Source organism: Chiloscyllium plagiosum, chromosome 17, assembly GCF_004010195.1.
Source record: "Chiloscyllium plagiosum isolate BGI_BamShark_2017 chromosome 17, ASM401019v2, whole genome shotgun sequence".
Lineage (NCBI taxonomy): Eukaryota > Metazoa > Chordata > Chondrichthyes > Orectolobiformes > Hemiscylliidae > Chiloscyllium > Chiloscyllium plagiosum.
In genome coordinates, this window is record NC_057726.1 from 26,731,853 (window position 1) to 26,756,915 (window position 25,063).

The following is a 25,063-nucleotide window of genomic DNA, read 5'->3' on the forward strand; positions in this document are numbered from 1 at the left end:
ACATGGCAGGGAGAAGTGAACCTTCACTGTGAGCTGGGAATTGCTTTGGCACTGTTCCTTTAATGCTACATTTCTGCCAGAAGAGTGGCACACAATAAAATGATTGTGTAAAGCATATTTCAGTTGCATTCATGAAAACGAAAATATCTTTTCTTTAGTTTATTAGTTGCCTGTTAACCAATATTTAATACGTATGGATTTCAGATTGTTTGTTGCAATAAAAGCCTTAAGTGAAATCTTATCATTCAGTTCTTTGTATTGGTTCTTGGGAAATTCACGTCTTCAAAGGAATTATTGGTCTCTATGACATTATAACAATGTTTGAGTAGTGAGCAAGCTTAAGAATCAAAGATTTATAATGAGAAACAAAGAAATGGCTGACAAACTAAATTCATACTTTGTGCCCTCCTTTGTGAAGACAGAAACAAAGTACCAGAAGTGATGGGGATCAGAGGGTTAACTGAGAGGGAAGAGGTGAAGCAAATCTATATTAGTAGAGAAATTATGTTGAAGAAATTGATTGGATTGAAGGCTGAAACTCCCAAGGGCCCAACAACTCAAAGGAAGTGGCCCTAGAAATAGTGGGTGAGTTAGTGGTCATATTTCAAGATTCTTTAGTCTCTGAATCAGTTCCTACAGATTGGAAGGTTGATAATGTAACTCCACTCTTTAAAAGAGGAAGTGGAGAGAAAACAGAGAATTTATAGACCAGCGAGTCTGACATTGGTTGTGGGGAAGATGCTAGAGTCCATTATCGAGGATTTTATAGCAGAGCACTGAGAAAACAGTGACAGAATCAGACAGAGTCAGGATGGATTTACAAAAGGGAAATCATGCTTGATAAGTCTTTCAGAATTCTTCAAGGACGTAACTAGTAGAGTTGATCAAGTGGAGCCAGTGGATATAGTTTACTTGGACCTTCAGAAGACTTTATTAATATGTAAAATTATAGTGATTGGAATTGGGGGTAGTCATTGACATGGATAGAAAATTTGTTAGCAGACTGGAAACAAACAAGTTAGAATGAATGGATGTTTTTGGAATGACAGAGAGTGACTAGTGGGATACTGCAGGGATCATTGCAAGTACCACAGCTATTTACTGCATATGTTAAATGATTTAGATGAGGGCACGAAATGTAATATCTCAAACTTTGCAGATGACACAAAGTTGAGTGGAAGGGTGAGCTGTGAGGATTTACAGAGGTTTCAATATGTTTTGGACAAATTGAGTGAGTGGGCAAATGCATGCAGTATAATGTGGATAAATATGAGGTTATCCACTTTGTAGATTATTATTTGAATGGCTGTAAATGAGAGACGGTCATGTACAGTGAGATGTGGGTGTCCTTGTGCACTAGTCAAGAAAGTAGGTGTGCAACGCAGGCACTAAAGAAGCAAACTGCATGTTGGCTTTTATGGTGAGAGGATTCAAGTACAGGAACAAGGAGGTCTTACTGCAATTGTATAAGGCATTGGTGAGGCAACACCTGGAATATGGTGGGCAGTTTTAGTTTCCTTATCTGAGGAAGGATGCTCTTGCTATTGAGGGAATACAGCAAAAGTTTATCAAATTGATTTCAGAAATGACAGGACTGACACAGGAGCAGACATTGAGTTGGCTAGGATTTTATTTATTGGAGTTTAGAAGAATGATGAGAGGATCTTATTGAAACCTATAAAGTTATAAGAGGACTAGACTGGTTAGATGTAGGAAGGATGTTCCTGATGGTGGAGGAGTCCACTACCTGAGGACGTTGTAGTTTAAGGACAAGGGTAAACTTTTTAGGACTGAAATATGGAGAAATTTCTTCCCTCAGAGAATGGGCAGCCTATGGAATTCACTACCCAGAAAAAGGCTGAGGTTAAAACATTATGTTTTCAAGGAGCGGGGTAGATGTAGCTGGGGATCAAGGGATACTGTAGGGGAGGGCACGGTTAGGATCTTGAGCTCAAAAATCAGCCATGATCATAGTGAATGACAGAGCAGCCCTGAAGGGTTGAATGGCCTACTTCGTACCTATCTTCTTTGTTTTTATGTTTCTATTACCTACTCCTGCTTTTCTGTTTCCATGTCATCAAATCTACAATTGTTACATGCAAAAACCAATTAAAACACACTTAAGTAACCTGGTTCATTAATATACTGAGGGAAGACTATACTAATGACACCAAGATGACTTAAAGACATTGAAATTTAAATTTCCAGAAGAGTCAAGTAAGGGCAGCTGCAATACATGTTCTAGGCAAGCCAGAAAATTTCAGGTGAAATGATCTAATGACACAACCCTTTCAAAGAAAAGCATATTTACAGAAAATCAGTCCAAGTTTAAGACAAATAGAAACTAGCCGGAGGCTGTTAAATTCCCCACCATCTATTGCAAAAGGGCCCTTTGTTGGATGTGTTTGCCCATTATACAGATAAATATTCAGTTTGCCATCATTTATGAGCCTTGGTCTTCAGAACTTTCCTTGCAACACTGGTCTCACTATACCAGTTCCAAGGATTGTACACAAAGCAGGTCCACATTCTTTTTCACGATCAAGAGTTATTTTAGGCTTTCACCGAAAGACCATTAATGCTGAGGCAAAAGTTTTAATTATACAGCCTAGCCTTTTAATCCATGAATGTGAGTTAGTTTCAAAGTTATACATACGTAAAAAAAGATTACAAAGAAGTTGTACTTATGATTATTTTACAAAAAGTAATTCCATTGAAATTCACAACCTCTTCAGGCAAAACATATAAAATAGCAACCAAATGATTTAAAAAAAAAAATTCTTTACCATGCATAGAACTCAAAAAATACAGCTGTATCTCATTTCTAAAAATGATTTAAATGACCACGAATAAGGCCCATCAGCAAAATCACATTATCCAACTTAGGTTCTGGAAAGTGATTTTTTTTATTATTCTGGCCAATTTTCTCCTCTTTCCATTCCCATCCCCCACCCATCCACCTCCCCCTGCCTGCAATCATTTGACTCCCCCCCACCGCGTCCAACAACTGAATACACACAATGCACTTCGTAGAAAATTCCAAAGATCCACAACATTCTAAATGAGAAACTTCACCTTATCTCAGTACTAAATGTCTGATCCTTTATCCTGAGACTGCACTATCTGGGAATAGAACTCAAGTTCCAGAATGTCTAACTCATCCAAATGGCCGTTATGCATGTACAAACCATTTATTGCACTAGCATCGACATCTTTACTTCTCTGGGTAATGACATTTCTCCTGAATTCCTTATTCATACCTTACACATTGTATTTATGATCTCAATGTGACATACCCAAAAAGTGAAAATATCATATCCATGTCCTATCAAATGTCTTCATTATTTTAAAGAGTTCTATCAAATCATTCCTCAGTGTTCCAATCTCTTATAAAAAAAAAACAGACCAGTCTTTTCAGTGGTCTTGTTGCTCTAGCAGGCATATCTTTGCAGACCTGTTATCATTGCTTCTGAAATTGATTTATAATTTTACAATCCTTCTATATTGCTTTTTGAATTACAGACATCATAACTGTACTCATTATTGCAAATAAGGTCCAAGGTACTATACAGGTTTGACCTGAACCTGCTTGAATTCTATCCTGTAAAAATGTATTCATTCAATTTGTAGCTTTATTAATCAGCAAAGCTTCTTTACAAATTTGTTTACCTGTTCTCTTGGACTCCTCTGTTCCTTAGTCCCTGTTTAGATCCTCATTATTCAAGCAGTAGATAGCCTTCTTATCCCTCATCCCAAGATTCACCACGTCACACACACCTATATTGAAACACGCTTGGCGATTAACTGCCTATTTATGTACAGTGGTGCTCAATAATATTTATTGATGTTTCCTTAGATTGATTGTGGAGTTTGAAGTCATTTATAAGAACCCCATCAGCAATCTCCCTTCATCCGCCAAACTGCTGTTACCGAAGTTTTGCATTGACTAAGTGTTAAGACGAGAACATTCTGCTCTGTACAGCTAAACTCTTAACTGAGTAACTTCACAGCCCAGGCTGGTGCCAAGAAACAACTTTTTCCAAGTCAGGTTCCAGCACCCATCCCAAAGCCAATGTGTTCAGTGAAGCAGCTATGAATTAAAAGCTGAATCTATATGGGGAGGAAAAAAGCAACATCAGTGTCCAGGTAACACAACATAATCCTACTCAAATGGCCAGACACTCATGCTTTTGTGAAGTAAGCTTCAGCATGCTATATACACACTGGTGAAGAATGATACATTGGATGTTTAGCCAGACCCACAGCTGGTTAACAAAAATGGTTTTCAAAAGGGACATTTTATTAAAGTTGCCTTTTACTAAAGCATATCCAGGAATTTAATCTTTATGAAATGTAAAAGTATAGTTATTTGCAGGTGAACTTAATGTTCTGATGATCAAATTATGTATCAAGCAGTACCATATGAAATAATTAACACTAGTCATGATTCAATTGCTTTCTTCTAGCAAAGTGCCTCAGAATAAAGGGCAGACTTCTTGTATTGTTCAATGTTTTAAGCACATTGTTTACTTTGCTGTTAACTGTTAAGTTGAATTCGTTACTAAGCATTTAAAATGTTAGCACACAAACTATCTTCAATTTGTAAGCTGTAAATTAGAACAGTTACAGAATTACAAGGTTACAAAATGAAAATTAATGTTTGTTCATCAATTTAGAATATTAGGATATCTGGTCGGTATGGACGAGTTGGATCGAAGGGTCTGTTTCCATACTGTACAACCCTATGGCAGCTCCACAATGTCAAGTCCCAGTCAAGACAATTTAAGGTAATGTCAAAGTACATTCATACTTAAAAGTGAAAGGTTGTATCATTCCCCTCATTTTGTTTTGGAGCCACACATATTTCAGAACTTACAATCATTCTTGATTGACAATATCAACCACAGATTCAACCAATGTTACAGCAACTTGCCAAATTCAAAGTTTAGATTTATCACAAGATAGAAATTTCATATTCCATTCCCAATAACTATAAAAGAATTTGTTTTCCTGGTAAAAAATGCTACATTGTGTACTCAAGACACTGATATCTTTGAAAAGTAATTGCAGTAATGGGTCAACAAGGTTCTATCACAACTACTTTGAATTCAAAGACAGCATAGTCATATTCCAAAGATAGTAAGCTATACCTGAAGATAGACTTAGTCATTTACATTTTTTTATTAAGTATTGTACAGTGCATTCCACATTTCTTTTTAATTACTTTTAACTCGTTCATTGGATGTCGATGTCACTGAAATTTATTACTCATCCAGAATTGCCCTGGAGAAGATGTCAACTGCTGCTGTCCTTGGGGTGCAGGGACTTCCTAAATGTTCTGAGCAAGGAAGTTCCAGGGCATTGACCCAGTGACATTAAAGGAATGGTGATATAGTTCCAAGTTAGGAAGGTGTGCAACTTGGAGATTCTCCCATGCATCTATTGCCCTTGTCCTTCTAGGTCCAGCAGTTGCAAGTTTGGAAGTTGCTATGGGTGGAACCTTGATGAGTTACTGCAGTGCATCTTGTAGGTGGTAGATGTTGCTATCAGTGAATGTGTCAGTGAATGATTGAAGTTGGTGATGGATTGCTTTGTGCTGGAAAATGTCAAATTTCCGAAGTGCTGCTGGAGCTGTGCTCATCCAAGCAGGCAAGAGTATTCCATCTTGTGATGGTGTGCAAATGGTGCACAAAACTTTGAGTCAGGTCGTGAGTTGCACAAAACAAAATTCCAAGCTACTAATTTGGTCTTGTAGCCACAATATATGTTGATTGTGGGGCAGTGGTGGAAATACCATTGAACATTAAGGGATTATGGTTAGATTCTCTTTTGTTCAAGATGGTTAATGCCAGTTATGTATGGCAAAAATATTACTGGCCACGTGTCATTCCAAGCCTGGATATTGTCTCTGTCTTATTGCATACGGACTGTTTCAGTATCTGGCAAAGCATGAATGATGAACATTATGCAATCATCAGCAAACATCTCAGTTCTGATCTTATGATGGACAGAAGAATGCTGATGAAGCAGCTAAAGACAGCTGGGCATAGAGCACCACCTGAGGAAAGCAGTGATGTCTTCAGGCTGAGGTGGTTGACTTTTAATAGCCACAACCATTTACCTTCGTGCTCGGTATGACTCCAACCATTGGAGAGTTTTACTCAATTCCTTTTGATTCCAATTCTGTTACAGTGTCACATTTGGTCAAAGGGTGTCTTGATATCAAGGGCAGTCACTCTCACCTCCCCTCTGGAACTCAGCTCTGGAGTTCATTCAAGTATAAAGATCTTGCTTAAATTGAAAATGGCTGACTTGTAAATCAAATGTAATAAGGTATACATTGGAGCTTTTTAAAAATATATTGAAGGAAACACCTCACACTGCATTTTACAATGTACATCTACTGTTCCCTTACCCAGATCACACACCATCTTGTAGGAAAAGTAATCCTTTTCATACATTTTATACTTTGTAAAAGGTCCTCATAGATGAAGAGTTGAATTAATAACTGAGAATACAGATAACATTGCCAGAGTCCATTATTAATAGGAGCAAGCTGTTTCATCAAAGACCTGCCCTCCATCATAAGGACTAGGGGTATTTACTGATTTCATACTGTTCACTGCTTTTGAGACTCTTCAGATATTGATGCAGCCTATATCCATATGCAACAAGACCTGGACAATTTTGGATGTTAAGTGGCAAGAAATATGCATGCCACTCAGTGACAAACAATGACAATGATAATCTCCAACAAGAGAATCATATTGAGGTGGATTGTTGGCAGCAATTCCAAGAAAGCACCTTGTGGAATGTCTATGAAGACAATTGTTTTAGAGCAGCTTGTGGTACAGGCCACAAGGGAATAAGCAATCCGGGATTTGGCAGTAACCATAACATGACAGAATTCACCCTGCAGTTTGAAAAGCAGAAGGTAACTACAAAAACATGAGGGAGGAGCTGGCCACAGTTGATTCGAAGGGGAGACGAGCAGGGAAGACAGTGGAGCAGCAATGGCAGAAGTGTCTGGAGGGATTCAGGAGACACAGCAGAAATTCAACCCAAGGAAGGACATACAAAGGGGAAGACAAGGCAACCATTGCTGACAAGGGAAGTCAGGAACAGTATAAAAGCAAAAGAAAATGTGGTCAAGATTCATGGGAAAACACAGGATTGGGAAACTTTAAAAACCATAGGACAACTAAAACAAGCAATAAGGAAGGAAAAGGCAAAATATGAAGGTAAGTTAGCTAGTAACATAAAAAAGATTCCAAGAGTTAATTTTTAGATATATAAAAAGAAAGAAAAAGGAAAGTGTGGACATTGGACTTCTGGAAAATGAGGTTGGAGAAATAGTAATGGGGAACAAAGAAATGGCAGAGGAACCACTTTGCATCAGTTTTCATAGTGGAAGATTCCAGTAACATACCAGAACTTAGAGACAGTTAGGGGGCAGAGGTGAATGTACTGACAATCACTAAGGAGAATGTACTGGGGAAGCTGAAAAGTCTGAACTGGATGGACGACACTGCAGAATTCTGAAAAAGTAGCTGAGGAAACTGTGGAGGCATTGTTGGTGATCTGGAGTCACAGAGGGTCCTAGAGGACAGGGAAATGGCTAAAGTAACACCACTGTTTAAGCAGGGAGGGAGGCAAAAGACAGAAAATTGTAGGTTGGTTAGCTTGACCTTGGCTGTTGGTAAGATTTGAGAGTCCATTGTTAAGGATTAGATTGTGGAGTACTTGGAAGTGTAGAGTAAAATAGAGCAGAGATAGTATGGCTTCACCAAGGGGAAGTCATACCTTACAAATCTGTTAGAATTCTTTGAGGGGGGGTAATGAGCAAATTAGACAAAGGAGAGCCAGTGGACGTGATCTACTTGGATTTCCAGAAGGCCTCTGACTATGCACCACAGAGGAGTCCGCTAAATAAGATAAAGGCAATGGGGTTAGAGGCAAGGTACTGGCATAGATGACACAAAGATAGGAAGAGGAACAGGTGGTGTTGATAAAGTGGGGAGACTGCAGAAGGACTTGGCAAGGGTAAGAGAGTGGGAAAAGAAGTGTCAGGTGGAATACAATGTGGGAAAGTTTGAGGTTTTGCATTTAGATCAGAAGAATAGAGGCTTATTTTCTAAATGAGGAACATCTTTGGCAATCCAAAGCAGAAAGGGATTAAGAATCCTGAACTTGGTCTCCTAACTTAAAAATGCAAGGTCAGTTAGCAGTTAGGAAGGTAAATGCAATATTAGCATTCATGCCAGATGACTAGAATACAAGAGCAGAGATGTACTACTGAGGAATATTATGAGCAATTTTGGGCCTTGTATCGAAGAAAGGATGCGCTGGCCTTTGTGGGGGGGGGATTCCAGAGAAGATTCACAAGGATGGTCCTGGGAATGAAAAGCTTGACATATGAGGAGCAGTTGAGGACTCTGGTCTGTACTTTATGGAGTTTAGAAGGATGGGGGAGATCTTATTAAGACTTACAGAATACTGAGATGCCTGGGTAGAGTGGAGAAGGTGTTTCCACTGATACAAGATATGAGGATCCAATGGCACAGCCTCAGAGTGAAGGACGGTGCTTCAGAATTGAGATGAGGAGGAATTTATTCAGTCAGAAGGCGGTGAATCTGTGGAACTAATTGCTACAGAAGACTGTGGAGCCAAGTCACTGAGTGTCTTAATGACAGAGATAGATAGATTCTTAATTCGTACCAAGGGCTACAGAGAGAAGGCAAGGATAATGGGGCTTAGAATGATATTAGCCATGATTGAATGGCCAAATAGAATCAATGGGCTGAATGGCCTAATTCTGCTCCTACATCTTATATTCTTCACACTCAATGGACCCCCCTCCCCACCATCCATATCCTGGATGCTGCCATTGTTCTGAGCCTGAACTGAACTAGCCATACATACATTATGGCTTTAAGAGCAGACAGGGCTAAGATTTCTGAGATAAATAACTTACTTCCTGATGCCCCAAAGCCTTTTCATCATCTACAGGGCAAAAGTCAGGACTTCAATAGAAAACTTCTACTTGCCTGGATGACTGCATCTTCAACAACATTCAAGAAGTCTGACACCATCCAGGACAAAACAGCCCCATCATCTACCATCAACATTCTTTCTCTTCACGGCCAATACAGAGTGGCATTAGTGAGTAACATCAACAATTCGCCAAAGCTCCTTCAAGAGCATCTTCCAAACCCATGAATAGGACAAGAACAGTAGATGCATGGGAATGCCACCACCTGCCAATTTCCCTCCAAGCCACACACTTGAAACAATATCACCTACTTCACTATCACTGGATCAAAATCTTGCAAATCCCCTCCTAACACCGCTGTGATAATACTATCCCAATAGCCTCATTCACTCCTAAAGTAGCACAGACTAAACATGATTCAAGGCAACAGTTCACCACTACTTTCTGAAGAGTTATTAGAGATAGGCAAAAATGGTGCCTTAATCAGCAATGTTCATGTCCCTTGAGTAAACTTTTTAAAATGCTGCTGAGCTCTCTGCCAAAGTCAAGAAAAGAGCAGCTAATGATAACTTATCTACCGGTTACTTCCTCTTTGGCAATCACTAAGAGATTCTTCTTTACAATAACACAGCCAATACTAGTAGCAAATTGCCAGAGCAGAAAAACACAAGGAAACTCACATTGCATATCATTTCATGCTAGAGCTTGAAAACATCTTTGGAAGCACATTAAGAAATGATCAGCAGAAATGTCTGTTACATTTCAAAATGAAAAGCAATAGGTCAAGACGAAGGAAAAACTATTCAATTGAAGAGAATGGCAGCACCAATGGATTGTTTATGGTTACAACAATGATTATAGGTTGGTTTGGTATAAGTGTTTAAAATTACAAGTGGACAGGGGTTTGATCTTTCATTAGACAGAGAGAGGCAGACAACTGTTGGTGGTTTAACCAGAGGGTCACCATTTCTCAGATGAGGGGAAAATTTGAGAAAGTCCTTTATGGTAATCTCAGTTGGTGCAGGAATTGCACTTATGCTGTTGGCAGTATTCTGCATAAAACCTGACTGTTACCAATGTAGAGGGGAGAAGCTAGCTTAAATGGAAGAGATTAAGAACATGGAGAGTTTTTTTAAAATAGAGAGATTTGAAGGATATACAAAGATGCGGACTTTCGAACAGGGCAGGCACATGGCATTAGGACTGCCACTTCTGTCAGGGATACATGAAAACACATATTAGTTGGCCCTGTTATCTTGAATTTTCTAACTAGTTCAAAGTTAAAGGAAACAATTTGGAACTTATCAAAAAGACAATTAGGGTGAAAGTGCTAGTAACTTTTGGATGTTGCTTATGAATCTGGCTTTAGATCTTTTGTATGAATTTAAATACTGTAAATTATTAGCTTATCATAAGCATTAACTTCCATTTCTATCCATTTGATTAGTAAAGAAAGCATAAACAAAAATTCCAATCAGAACACTTCTCTTCCTTAACATTAACTGGTAATTATACCGGATTAATATAGCAGACGTGAAACTTGTTCCAAAGTTAGAAAAACTATTACTGCTAAAACACCAACTAAACCAGATTCAATAATAACTTTTCAAAGGGAACTGAATTAAAAAGGAAAAGTTTGCAAGGCTATAGGGAAGGGGAGGGTGGTGCAACTACCTGGTGGCTTTTTCAAAAAGCTGATACAAGCAATGATTGGATGAACAGACTCCTTCTGTGCTACATAGTGTATGGCAGAAGAGTTAACTCAACCATTAAAGATCAAACTGGCGAATCCATCAAATGGGCATCATACGTACATTAACAATTATCAAAAACAATCCAGCAGGATGATAAAGATAATGCATTCATTGTGGAGAGCAAGATAAGAGTCTGAAGCAGAGAAGGGTGTGCCAGAGAAGGGTCGTACGAAATGTTATGAATTGCAAATGTAACAACATCATTAATGTAGATTTATGACATAATCCTCATGTGAAAATGACAGCTCAGAGTGCTTTCTTAAGTGCAAAGAGGGATACTTACCAAGTTAAAAAAAATTCCAGAAGCAACTGCAAGGGTTTTGAAGGCAGTGATTTAGGAATCAAGTGATTTGGGTCTAAAATTCCAGTTAAGGAGCATTGATCACCGATGAACATAGGAATAGGGAACCGTAGCTCCCAACATTTTCTCTAACATTTTTGGTTATACACATCTTGTCATCCAGAAATCAAGTTTTTTCAAACAACAATGCATTTGCATTAGGCTAGAGCTGCAGCAGTCATCTGGTTAGAGAAAAATTGAGGATAACTAATACAGATTGGACAGATTTAAGCACATTTGAAGCAGATTTTGATGTTGACAATGAAAAACTAACTTAGATTTTCTGGGGACACAGGGAATCAAGGAATTTTAGGAACAAGGTGGCAGCACAGTGGCTCAGTGGTTAGCACTGCTGCCTCACAGCGCCAGGGACCCGGGTTCGATTCCAACCTTTGGCGACCATCTGGGTGCTCCAGTTTCCTCCCACAGTCCAAAGATGTGCAGGTTGGGTTAATTGGCCACGCTAAATGGCCCATTGTGTTCAGGGATGAGTAGGCTAAGTGCCTTAGTCAGGGGAAATACAGTATGATAGGGGAATGGGTTACTCCTCGGAGTGTCGGTGTGGACTTGTTGGGCCAAAGGGCTTGTTTCCACACTGTAGGGATTCTAATTCTAAGGTAATGTGACAACTGTACAAGATTTATATCAGACAGCGCTTTACCCTCAGGGAAGATATAAAGCTGGAGCAAGCTATAAAGTTGGGATAGAAGGAGTACATTGAGGAATTTAGCTGCTTCGACATATAAGAGCAACAGTCAAGATCAGCAAGCACAGGTGATGTGAGAACAGGATTGGGAATCTATGTTTTAAACATGCTTAGATTTATGGATGAAGTAGAGCAGATTTAAAAAGTCAAGTTCCAGACATAACAAAATCATAGATATGGTTTAAGTGGCACTGGGAGTTAGGCAGAAGAGGATAGAAGAATCGAGCAGTCTTTGTGATCAACAGGATGTAGGATTTGAAGCTCCACAGTCCAATCTTATGGTGAAGGGTGAAAATGCCAATTATTAAGAAGCACAGTTTAAGCTGCCAAAAATCTTCCCGAAATGCAACTCGAAGAATTTGTCGTTAGATTCAAGACATCAGGCGAGATTTTCATAGAGTCAGACCAATTCCAGAGACCCATAAAATGGCGGACAGGTTCTCGATATCTAAATCCAGATCTCACTTATCAAAAGTCCCATTTTTTCCAGCAGAAGGATGCTGGTGGCAAGGAATCGCACAGGAGGGAAACCTGAATTCAACAGCACCTTTTAAGATTAGTTCAGAGTTCAACCAGATCCCATTTTTTGCTGTTAAAGGCTTATAGACTGCAGTTTTAGGATCACAAATTTACACAGCAGACATAATCACATTTGAAGGGTAGAGAAAAGCTCTTAAATGTCATGATCCAAAGTTATTTAAATACTTAACTCTTTATACATGAAAAATAAAGAAGCTATGGTGGTTTGAGTTTTAAAAAATCTTGGTTGAAAAACATTGATTGTGAGGCTAACCAGTGTAGCTTAGAAAAACACATTATCCATTCATGTAATTTCAACAGTTTATTCTTGACTGTTCCCGGGGGCTGTTATTATAGATGAACATATTATGAATGCTTGGTTGGGTTTCAGAAGGACCATGAGTAATCAACTCAGCTGGCTTGTGGGGTGAATTCACATTTCATTGACAGGTTTAAGAAGCTAAAGACTTAGCAGCTTCTGATGTATAAACATTTGCTAGTTTTTAAAAATGATTGAACACAAGAATGGGTTTAATGAATTAATTTTCTTTCAGTATCAAGTGTCTCTGAATGAGAGCACTATTAGAAGTTTAATAATTTTCTTTCATCTTCATATGGCTCCTGTGGTCTAGGTGGGTGCATATGAAGTGACATGGATGGAGACTGTAACATCTATCAAGGGTGATATCTAAGTTATGAAATGGAGGTGACGGCTATAGGGCTTAACAACCTTTTATAAAGCTGGACTAAAGTTTCAGTCAACTGAAATGTACCTTCTAACCAGGCCATCTAGACACAGAAACATAGAAAACAGGAGCAGGACTAGACCATTCAGCCCTTAAGTGTATGCTCCACTATTCAATATGACCATGGCTGATCATCCAGTTCAGTACCCTGTTCCTGCTTTCTCCCAATACACTTTCATCCCTTTAGCCTTAAGAACTACATCTCACTCCTCTGTGAAAACACTCAATGGCTTGGCCTCAACTGCTTTCTGTGGCAGAGAACTCCAGGGATTCTTTGGGTGAAGAAATTTCTCGTCTCAATGGCTGCCTCTGAACGGAGGCCTGACTTGATCATGCTCTTGGTCTCTATTCATAGACCCAAAACCATGCATGCCAGAGTCATTTCCATGGAGACAGGTCTGTCAAGATTAGATTAGATAGATTCCCTACAGTGTGGATATTGGCCCTTTGGCCCAACAAGTCCACACCAACTCTCCGAAGAGTAAACCACCCAGACTCATTCCCCTACCCTGCATTTACCCCTGACTAATGCATCTAACACTATGAGCAATTAACCTGACGTGCACATCTCTGGACTGGGATGAAACCAGAGCACCCGGAGGAAACCCACGCAGACACAGGGAAAATGTGCAAACTCCACACAGACAGTCGCCCGAGACAGGAATCGAACCCGGGTCCCTAATGCTGTGAGGCAGCAGTGCTAACCACTGAACCACCGTACTTCCCATTAGTCAGGACATAAATTTTTAACTCAAGGTGCTTGCCAACCATCAGGCAGTCTGACAGCATAGAAGTGATTATGGGAAGTGGTGCAGATATAGAATTGCTGTGTTTAGTGTACTGATGGAAGCTGATCAAGATGATTTTACAGTAACGGTTTCTGGACAAAATGCCCTATGACTGAGATGCACCAATAATCACATTACTGAGCAAATATTCCTCATGCTGTCAAGAATGTCTTCGAAAACTAATGAAAATATCTATTTTTGAACACCATTTTCTGTTCTCCTTTAACTTAAATATTTGTAACTAGTCAACAAAATGAATGACAACATAGGAAAACATTATACACTGTGTAGCTGCATATATTGAAATGGATGTATTCTAAACACAAGACTGCATAAACTGATGCAGGTAGCTTTCAAGATGGCTCCAAGGATGGACACCTTATTTATATTGGCAATGGTAATAACATATATAGTTCATGGGGCCATAAATAGAGATATACAAATATGATGTTATGTTAAGCCTATATAAACCACTAATTCAGGACCATATGAAGCAAATTTAAGTATAGAATTCTGGGAAAGAATGAGTGTTCAGAAAGGACACAGAACGGATAGACAAGGGATGAGGGATTACAGAAGTTGGGATTGCGCTTCTAAGAGATGACCAAGAAGAGCATCCACTACTAAGAGGACGTTCAAAATTATGAGTAGCTTAGATAAAGTAAAGCAAAATTGTTTCTAATGGTGGAAAGGTTGATAATCAGAGGGCACAGATTTAAAGGGAATTGATCAGAGAACTAGAAGTAACATGGAAAAAAATGTTTTCCACAATAACTATAGGATTTGGAATGCACCAATCGATATAAATTACGATTGCTGGGGATTCAATGATAGACTTCAAAAGAAAACTGGATAAATGCTTGAAGAAAGAAATTATAGAAATAGAGGAAAAGAGCAAGGGAGCGCCACTAATTGCCACTCTTTCAAAAAGTCAGTACAGACTCGATGGGCCAAGCTGCTTCCTTCTATGCTGTACTGTTCTATGAATGTCCTGCAGTTAAACCACACTCTCATTCTGCAGGATGATGCCACATGTTTTGCATAAATGTTATTCTGTACTAGAAACCCAAAATCCAAGAAATCAGCATGGTCCAAATGGTACAGTACCATCAATTCCAGTTGATGGAATTTGGGAGGTAGGGGGTCATTCACTTTCAGTTTATGAGCTCTAAGGAAACAGCCCCCCAAAGGCAGACAGGAAAAATACCTGTTTAGCAGAGAAATTTATTCATGCCTTGAATCTATTTTTATTTTACTGATTTTATCCCCCTGAAATCCTAAGCAATGCTTCAGATAACCCTAATTTTCTCTTCAACAAGAACAGATAGTTTTTGCCTTCCACTTCTTGAACAATGCCACTATTGATGGTCTACTGCAAAATCAATCAATTGGAAGATGTTTTAAAAGCAGGCCAGGTAACATTATAATTTTCATTCTTAATAAGGCAGAGCCTCCTGTTGCATAAGGAGCACATCCAGCTGCTGGAACTGACCCATTTACTAGAACTAAATCTGAAAAACTGTTGAGCTTTATATATAAACGGACTTTTCTGAAAGCAAATCCAATGCTCTTTTCATTATACAACCAGCCTGCCATAAGTCTAACTTTGTTTTTATTTTCAGTTGTTCCAGTTGCTCGTGTTGCTGTACATCCTGTTTAAATTCAATAATACTGCTGACTTTTAATCAATCTACCTGCTGTTGACTCATTTCAAAGTCGAATGAACACCATCACTTTAACAGAATCTGGTGATCCTACAATCAGCATCCTTGTAGCTACAGATGTAAAAAATTTAATCAAGTAAGCATGCAACATGTATACATTAACATGAAGTGCTCTACATCTATTTGTATGGCCAAACAGCTAACCACTTGCATACACAGTCTCTGAAAAGGTGTATAATTAATTGCACATGATTGCAGATTACCATCCTTCCCCATTGGTTAACCTGTAAATTAATAAAGTACACAATGAAAAAGGTAGGGCAAAAGTTGTGTGATTAAATGAAAATATTCTTTTAACTTTGCAACATTTTTATTTTACTTTGTCCAACAAAAGCTCCCCAGAGATATAGTACTGCAAGATTTCCAGTGCTGGTTTTAATCAATGGCTAACAACTTAATCACTGCAGTCATACATGTGTTTGCTTTTTAGGAAATGTAATGAACCACTGCAGTTAAATTGTTAAGAAAACAATGAGGTATTTGTTAATTCTGGGGTGTGCCACAGTGTCTGTCAAGTTACTCAGACCCTGATTTTAGCTATTAAACATAAGGAATATAGCAAAATCAAAAAAATTAAACATCAGATTGTAAGTATTAACAAAGAATTATTATCAGATGCAAGCTAAATTATGCAACACTTGTTCATAAATTTTTTGATGAAGTTACAAAATATAGCTGTCCACTAACTCATTGGTATACTTTTTACAGATTGAATTCAAGAAATCCACAAAGCTTAAACATAATGCCATTCAGAGTGCATATTTCAAAACAATAAATATCAGCAATTCTATTATAATATCAATGTTGTCGTGGTAACCTATATGTGGATTAATTGCATCAAACTAATATTTTTAACTGCTCCAATAGCTTGTCTCATAACAAAACATTCTTGACAGAATTAAATTCTCACCTGTTGGCTTAGTGTATTTTTGCATCCATACAATATATTTCCAGTGGGAGAAGATAACAAGACAGCAATTCTATTTATACAACACCTTTCACCTCAGGACTTATCAATACGTTTCACAAGTCAAAGAATTACACTTGAAGCACAGTTATTGTTCTGATGTGAAGAGACACAGCAGCTAATACTGCATATCAAGGACACTCAAATAGCATGGAGGTAAATGATCAGATCATCTGTAGTGTTAGCTAAAGAGTAAATCTTGGCTACCGCACTGTCAAAACTCCCCTGCTCTTCTTGAGTAGTACCACGAGATTTTTTATGTCGACCTAAGGCGGTTGAAGATACTTTGACTTAACTTCAGCTTCAAGAGAACAAAGTGATAGTGTAATAACCCAACACCAGTCATACACGTATCACTAGAAATCAATAACGCAATGACACTGGAAGAGACACTGGAGGCAGTTTAGCTTGTTAAAGATATTTATCACTCGGAAAATATTTTCTATTTTGTGCAATGGAAGGAGAACACAAGAAATAGCACAACTAAAAGATTTGGTTTCACATCCAAATTAGCTTGTCACACTGACTGAAATCATGTTTTCCGTGAGGAAGATAAAACATATATTTGCAGAATACAGTTAACATAGAAAATGCCCCAAAATGCTGATGTAAAAAGTCACAGTTCTGTGTGACTGCAATAATTGCTGTTTTAAAGGGAATAGTAAGACCACAAGATGTAGGAACAGAATTAGACCATTCAGCCCACAATGATTTAATACTGTGCTGCCGATTAACATATAATGTATAATAAATTAATTAATGTTAAGTGTTGACAAGGGAACTGAGGAAATATCGTCATTCCATCTAGTTTCAGAAAAATCTGACAGCTTTAAGGTTCTACTTCAGCAGCTTTGTCTTCTGTATCAGATCACCACGCTGATGAAGATTACAGCCCTCTTGTCTGGTGCTGGATTACAGAACTTAGTTTAGTCAGACACGTCTCACTTTCCTTTTGAAAATATTGCAGCAAGTAACAAATATCCAGACAGAACACGTCATGGACTCTGTTATAATACAGCTTTTCTTGGCTAATGAATCTGCTAAATCTTTTCTAAAATTGAAGAAATGTCAAATCTCAAAAAGAGAAAAAAAAAGAAAACAAAGCTTCGAACTTAACACTATCATTTGTGAAATTTCATCTGAATTTTCCAGGAGATTTTGTTTGCATCCTGTAATTTAAAGATACTTTCTTCCACTCTGCAGATCTCGCAAATGCTGCTCCCAATTTTTGAACCTATGCTTAAGAGGCTGGCTCACTGACTGAAACTTGAAAGAGTTGGTGAGCAAATATCAGCAACTTATCAAAGGAAGATTCTGCTTCTGTCCACAAAAAAATGTAGCAATTAACCAAATGAACTTATGTAATTGTGCTCCAGTTTTATTTTAAGCTGATTATTTTGATAAAATCTGCTTTTACTTTAAAGCTGTATTTATTTTTAATAGCATATGTCTATGTGGATTTCGGAACAATTCCCTCTTCTCCTGATAATTTTGTGCCTTTCCCTCTCAGAGTCCTTCCTTGAATGCACTGACTTACTGAAGCAGAAATAGTTCTGTAGGCTTCAAGCAACCTTCGGTCTCTCAAACTTGTCATGCCTCATTAAATATAAATCTCAAAATGGTATTCAGACACAGGAAAGTTTTACATTCAAGTCCAATCTTCACCTCTCGAAAATTCTAATACAATTATTTCCAACAGGAATCACTAAATAGTCGTTAAAAGCAGCAACTCAACTTGTTGTATTGTCCTCATTCCAAAAAGGAGGCCCTAAATGTAGCACTCCTATGACCAAAAATTTAAAAATTCATTTGCAGCTAAATAAGTACTTTTGTTTTTAAATGCAATCACTGTTGCAATGTCAGACTAGTCAGTTATTAGCCAACTAACATAACAAAGATCAGACTTGGCCGATCAGGATGGTTCAGATCAAGGTCAGTGAGAAAAATCACAAGACCTGCAACTCCATTACCCCAAGCAAACACCCCACCAAACAATCAATTATGCGGTGAATTGTGAGGCAGAAAAATAAAGATTTTGGCACCAATACGTATATTGTTCAAGTTACTTTTCGCTACGGGACTCAAACAATATTGAGTATTTTAGCATGGGGAAGGGATCTTAACAGTAGCATAGCAATTTAGGATATACTGTAATTACTCTGTGTGCAAATCCCCATGAGTACAGGAAGAGAAAGAGTTCAACATCCTAGTGGGAAGCCTCATCCACCTGAAGATCATGTTGAAAGTCCAGGTGCATGATACAAGTGGCTGTCCCAGTGTTTAATTGTCACACGTAGAGGATAAAGCACACCCTCAGTTTTCATGCAGCATTTCACTAGACATGACTCCCTTCTAGCACTGAGGGGTCTAGGAATGTTTCCTTCCTCAAGTCTCAGAGAAACTCAATGCAGAGGTGAAACATTAAGACAAATTGCAAGGTACAGAGGAACCTCAATTAACTGAAGGACATGGGGAGGCAGTTATTTCATTTGGTTAATCGAATTCCAGATAATCGAATGCCAGGTAACAGTTAACCGAGCATCGGGACCTTGCAATCTTGCCAGATAATCGAATGCTGGATAATCGATATTCCTCTGTAGTTCCCTCATGACAGAATCAGTGAAGGCACCAGCCAGAAAGACCTCATCAGATTCTATGCTGAATGATCTGATCACCACTGGACTGCCAGTTGATGCTCCATAAATGGGAGTGAATCCTCCTCTCCCATACACAGACCAATGAGGGCAAAGAATCTTTGCCTGAAAGCTATCCAGTGGCAGGCAGTACTCAGTGTGGCATCATGCAAGTACAGGACAGTGGTGAGGCAGAATGTGGGGGGTCAGGCCACATTATGTCTCAGTGCAATCATAGTATTTTATCTCCACAGATTTTTAAATGTATTTGTGATTTTCTGAGCTAGACATTATTTAAAGCAGTCAGTATTGCAAAAAGCTGTGCTTTAACATGTATACCTTGCATTCCAGGTCTGAAGAAAGCACATGTTTTGTTGTCCACCTCTATGACAAAACCTGCCACTTTTCCCCAACAAACTAAATTTTCTTCACAAGGAGAGACTGAAGGGACAGGGGTATCCAGCATGTCAGCGAATCAAAAAATTGTTACAGTGCAGAAGGAGGAGCCTCAGGTCATCATGTCTGCATTGGCTCTCTGAATATTTCAACTTGGTGTCAATTTTCACTGATATTTCAAGCAAGAATAGTATTTTTATCTACTCAATCGGGACACCTCAAGATTGTGAAAACTTCCATCAAATCTCCTCTAAGTCTTCCTCTCCAATGAAAATACCCCTAACCTCTCCAACCTTTGTTCATAATTGAACCTCATAAAATTCTTCTGTCCTATATCCTTGCTATAGTGTGGTGCACAGAATTGTACACAAAACTCCAAATAAAATCTAACCAGTGTCATATCATCAGAATCAAAGAGTCATAGAAATGTACAGCACATAAACAGACCCTTTGGTCCAACTCATCCATTCCAAGCAGATATCCCAACGCAATATAGTCCCACGTGCCAGCAACTAGCCCATACCCCTCCAAACCCTTCCTATTCACATACCCAACCAGATGCCTTTTAAATGTTTCAATTGTACTAGCCTCCACCACTTCCTTTGAACTTCATTTGCCACCAATCTGTCCACATCACCAACTTGTCAACGTACTTTTTCAAATGTTACACTGTTCTCCTCACAGTTAATAATTTTCTCAATTTTTGTGTCTTTTCTGACCAATAATTGCAGTCCTTCTAGCAGTGTCCAAACCTGGCACTCAGTCTATCCTGATTGACATGTTTCTCGGTCATCAATGCTTGCTGTGGTTCTGGACAGGAGCTTGAGCTCTGGGTTCACTATGTGCAGGCCTGTCTGAGGCTCTGGTTGAGACACTCCACTAAATAAACCAGATTAGCTAATCACAAGCACAGGAATTTCCCTCTTCTACATTCAACATAAATGTTATAGTCTCCTATCTTCCGATTTGAATCTTATTCAGAAAAATTGCCTGATCAATGCATAATATTGCAAGGTAATATATGCAACAATACAGCTCAAATATTTCCATACAATCATAAATGTCTCAAAACAAATGTATTTCAGACAGAATTTTAAACCAACCAGTACCAACTGCTTGTATTACATTGTGCATGCTAATAATTATTTCTGCAGAGTTCAAATTACATAGTTATTAATGATATTATTTCTATACTTAATTTACAAATAGTTGATCTGGATTAACAAATCTAGCTAATATAAAACCCAAGTTTTCAATCTCATTTTTAACTTTTCATAAATTTTTAAACAATTAAAACTTCTAAACGAAGTGAAAAATATAGAAGACAAACATTTAACTTTCTCTAACATTTTAGTACCTTAGTTCCAAAAATATTTAATTTCTGAAAGAAAAAACAAACTCTATGCAGTGCATCGGGATACTCATAGGTTTCTGGTACATTTTATCAAAAAGTACTGAACTCTTGTGCTACATATGCAATTCCCAAATAACTGCAAAGATAATCCTACAAAAGACACTTTAAACAAATGATTATTCTGCCGTAGCCAACAGGAAAATAATTCACCACTTGTCTGAATTACCAGTTCAACACTAAAACCCTGCACTTCAAGCTTGTACATATAATTCATCCACCCAGAATCTTAATAGATTAATAATTTGTAGTAGATAAAGCTCTGTCGAAAAATAGTGTTTTGAATAATTCCATCTCTTACCTCACTCTGTCTGGGGAAACACTGGTACGTGAGGGTGAACACTGTGAATCATCAGCTTGATGACTTCTACCATTCTGCTGAAATTCTATAGAAGAAACACAGAGAGATAAAAACTAGCAGACATAACAACCAGTTCATCATAACATTGGCAAAGAGCCTGGCCTCTCGATATAAAATAGCTTGAAATGCATAACTACCAATCGGCTCAGAACTGACTCAGATGGACTCAATTTTGTTTAATCAGTAATTTTTTTTCCTAACTTTTTAACCGTAAAATATATCATGGACAAAAAGAACAGCAACTCAGCTACCTCAGTGAAAGTTGTACTTAAGGCCACTAACTTATACCCTTGAGGTGATCTCATAAAAAACATACCAGCTCCATGTAAAATTTACCCATAATCTCGTGAACAAGCATACATACCAGGTTTAACAAATCAAACAAAAGTTAATGGAGACATGAAATATAAGAATGTGAGCAGTCAAAAGTACTGTTTAATTTGTTGTTGGGTTGGCAAATTTCACAAGTCACCGTGATCATGCAAGGAGTTAAGTATGCAGTCAGACATTTTCCGTATGAGTGTTCAAAGTTCCTATTGCCAAGCCTTGCGTCTTAAGTATGTAAAAAAAAACTCGTGCTTACAATTTTCAATACTTACAAGATTCAATTTAAATGCCTAATTTCTGATCAACTATTCCAAAACTTTACTAATTAGACAACTGAAGATGCAATCTAAAACTTGAAAAATGTTCCACAACAAATTCAAAACAAAGACTGTATCATTAGAAAACATTTCAAGCAAATATACAACCAATTAAAATGTATTCATCTGTCTTGCACAACATTTATCAAAAGTACTGAATACCTGACATCAATTAAAAGTTATCAAAGAATGCCTCTTTTTCCAATTTAAAATTTTAGTGCCTCTTAATTCTTGAGATTAGATTAGTCAGAGTCAATTGTTGGCATTTGTTGATTTACTAAAACAATTCATTTTTTTTGATTTACGTGGGGTCCTTTTTTGAACTGACAACATCTGATTGAGAGATTATGTTGACAAAAAAATGGTGACAGCATTATTGTCAGCTAAGCTCAAGACTCTTCATAATCGACTGTAAACTGAAATCATTAACTGGCTACAGGTTATTTTGTCCATGGAGCTAATTGAGTACTCCACAACAAGAGAAGTTGAGAGCATATATGCTACAGAATGATAGCACTTTGCTGCCAGTTCTTTTCCCAAATTATTTGTCCACTTACACATTATGAAAACTGCACCATTTCCAAACAAAACCGTTGAGAATTGTGCATTATATAAATTGTTGAAAAAAGGAAACCTGCCAGAGTTTAATATTTTTCACTCATCAATATAAAATTGCATGAATATCTAATCTGATAAAGCACAATAATTTATACTGCATGAGAAAAGGGTGCTGATTGGTTGACAATTGAATGCAGAGCAGGAGAGCATTTTCCATGGACAATACATCAGGGAGCAGTTAACTGCCAAGTTTTTAATAAAATTTAAACGACGCAAGTCAACTCTGATTTGTCAAGGCACTGTCATGGGGAATGCACCAGGAAGTGTCTGGACCCAAGCTTTTATTTGGCTTAAAAAGGCATTGTGCATGGATCTATCCTTTCCGTTCACAAAGAGCAGCACCCTGTATGCGAACACATGTAACTTCCAGAAAATTTATGGTAACCCACACCGAGAGCCCACTGACAGTCTTATATTGGTTGCAAGTGCAATTCTTAGCACGAACAAGTTTTTCTTGATTAATGGTAGCATGGAAATGTCTAGTAGCTTCACCTGCTGCTCACATTTCTGAGAGACCTTGCCCTTCCTGGGTGATCTGAGGTCAACTAGATACTTTTCAGGACAAAATATTGCAGCCTTAGGCCCATTCCTAAATTTGCAGGATAAACAGCAAGCAATAATCTGATTAGGGTAACCATATCCCTCAGGTTTGCTCTTACACACCCTTGTGCAGCATTAAGCTTGAACGGTAAGCAAATGGCTTTGGCCTTGAAAAGTACTCAACTTACCTTGGGTTTGCACAACAGACGAAGCTAGCCATTTTGTCCTGCTACTATACAGTTGCAACATGAGAACAATTCTTCAGTAACAGGCTGTAAAGCCAAAAAGATGACACAAATGACAAGTGAGATACGTGAATTCCAGTGCCAGTGTGATCCCATGTACGAAGGACATATATCCCAACCACTAATGGATCCTAATGAACAATACATCACTATTTCCCTTCAGCTGATGGAACCTGCCTGCTTTGAATTTAAACAAAAAATTTAATAGTATTCTCCATGGCAACCTTTCTACTAATCAGAGTCTACTTGCCAATGGGTCAGCACCTTTTCTCATACAGTATAAATTGTTACATTGAGATTTCGTACTCTTGTAATTCTATCGTAATAAATGCAAGAGGAAAAGCTATAACAGCATTACTCTAACAATACTCAAGCTCTGTCATACCATGTGACTGTTGCATGAATTTTATTATATAAACATACTATCTCTTTGAAATTTCTCCTCAAATGCACCCCTTAAATATTTGCAGTTGTACCATTACTTTTGGAACTAATAATTACATAAACCATCATTACATGCAACTGCTTTGGAATATAATCTGAGGAGTAATCTCAATGCCAGTTCCAGCTCAATAGATAGAATCGAGTTTTGAGAAGATTTGTAGCTCAGGTTGAGGTTCTGGATGTAGGTTTGCTCGCTGATGAAAATGAACCTTCCAGCTCAGCGAGCAAACCTACCTCAATGGATAGAAGTTAAATAGTTATGTTTAAAAGCCTACGCTCCAATTTCATTAATTAATAATCCACATATTTAGGTCAAGACCAAAATCAGTCATTAGTAATAGCTGAACAGATTTTGATGTATACTACAAATAAATATGAGTAACAATTTAAATTTTTCAACTTAAGCTCGATTTTACCAGGTACTGGACTTGAGCTGTCTTCATGCAATAAAAGATTCAGATTTTGGTATGTTCATATGTTAAATTGTGCAATCTTTAGAAGGAGGACACTTATGACAGCTTTTATTTCCACACTATTCAACAAACCAGTGACACTGACACTTGGGTTGATGTAAACTGCTGTAAGAGTCAACAGATATGCCTGGAGATTAATCTGTACTGTTGCTATGCATAAAACAAGTGGACAGTACACTGAAATGGACTAATGATAACTGGCTGCAGTGAAGGTAGTCATACATGGAACTTCGTTGGAATTGGGTAAAATTACTATCATGGATACCAAAACAGCAGTTCTGAGGCTTTTCTTTTTCACATTATTTATTAATAATTTCAAATTTGGGACAGAGACAAAGAATTGAATTTTTCCAACTGTGTTAATTTGAAAATGGCCAGGATTGCGAATAATCAAAACTAGACTGATCGGATGCAAAACAATGTGAACATATTGCAAAGTTGGGCTGAGTTACTGCAGGCAAACTTTGCTCTTGACTAGTGTGGTATGATTATGATGATGGGAAAGCATCAGACCTATGGCAAAATCAGACAAGACCATGTGTACTTCTCTTAATGGCTAGACAAGTCAAACCTGGAAATTGAGGCTAATAAATTCATATTTTGATTCCCCAAGCAGTTTACAGGGTCTGGACTTGCAACTGGTGAAAAAAAGCAGTTCAGGCTTTGAGTAATGAATGGCGCATTCTGTTGTTTTGTGCAGCCATGATGGTCTCCACTCTGCCTGAACACTGCCATGTAAACATTAGAAATTCTTCAAAGGAC

The 25,063-nt window shown here is 38.0% G+C and overlaps 1 protein-coding gene across 3 annotated transcripts in view; it reads right to left on the reverse strand.

Moving 5' to 3' along the window:
- The window catches only part of wwp2 (WW domain containing E3 ubiquitin protein ligase 2), a 204,497-nt gene that overhangs the window by 96,302 nt on the left and 83,132 nt on the right, over nucleotides 1-25,063 (reverse strand). For all 3 annotated transcript variants that reach the window (XM_043706703.1, XM_043706702.1, XM_043706701.1), the window contains exon 6: nucleotides 21,278-21,362. In XM_043706703.1, coding sequence (XP_043562638.1) covers nucleotides 21,278-21,362 — 85 coding nt within the window. The remainder of the gene's footprint in view (nucleotides 1-21,277; nucleotides 21,363-25,063) is intronic.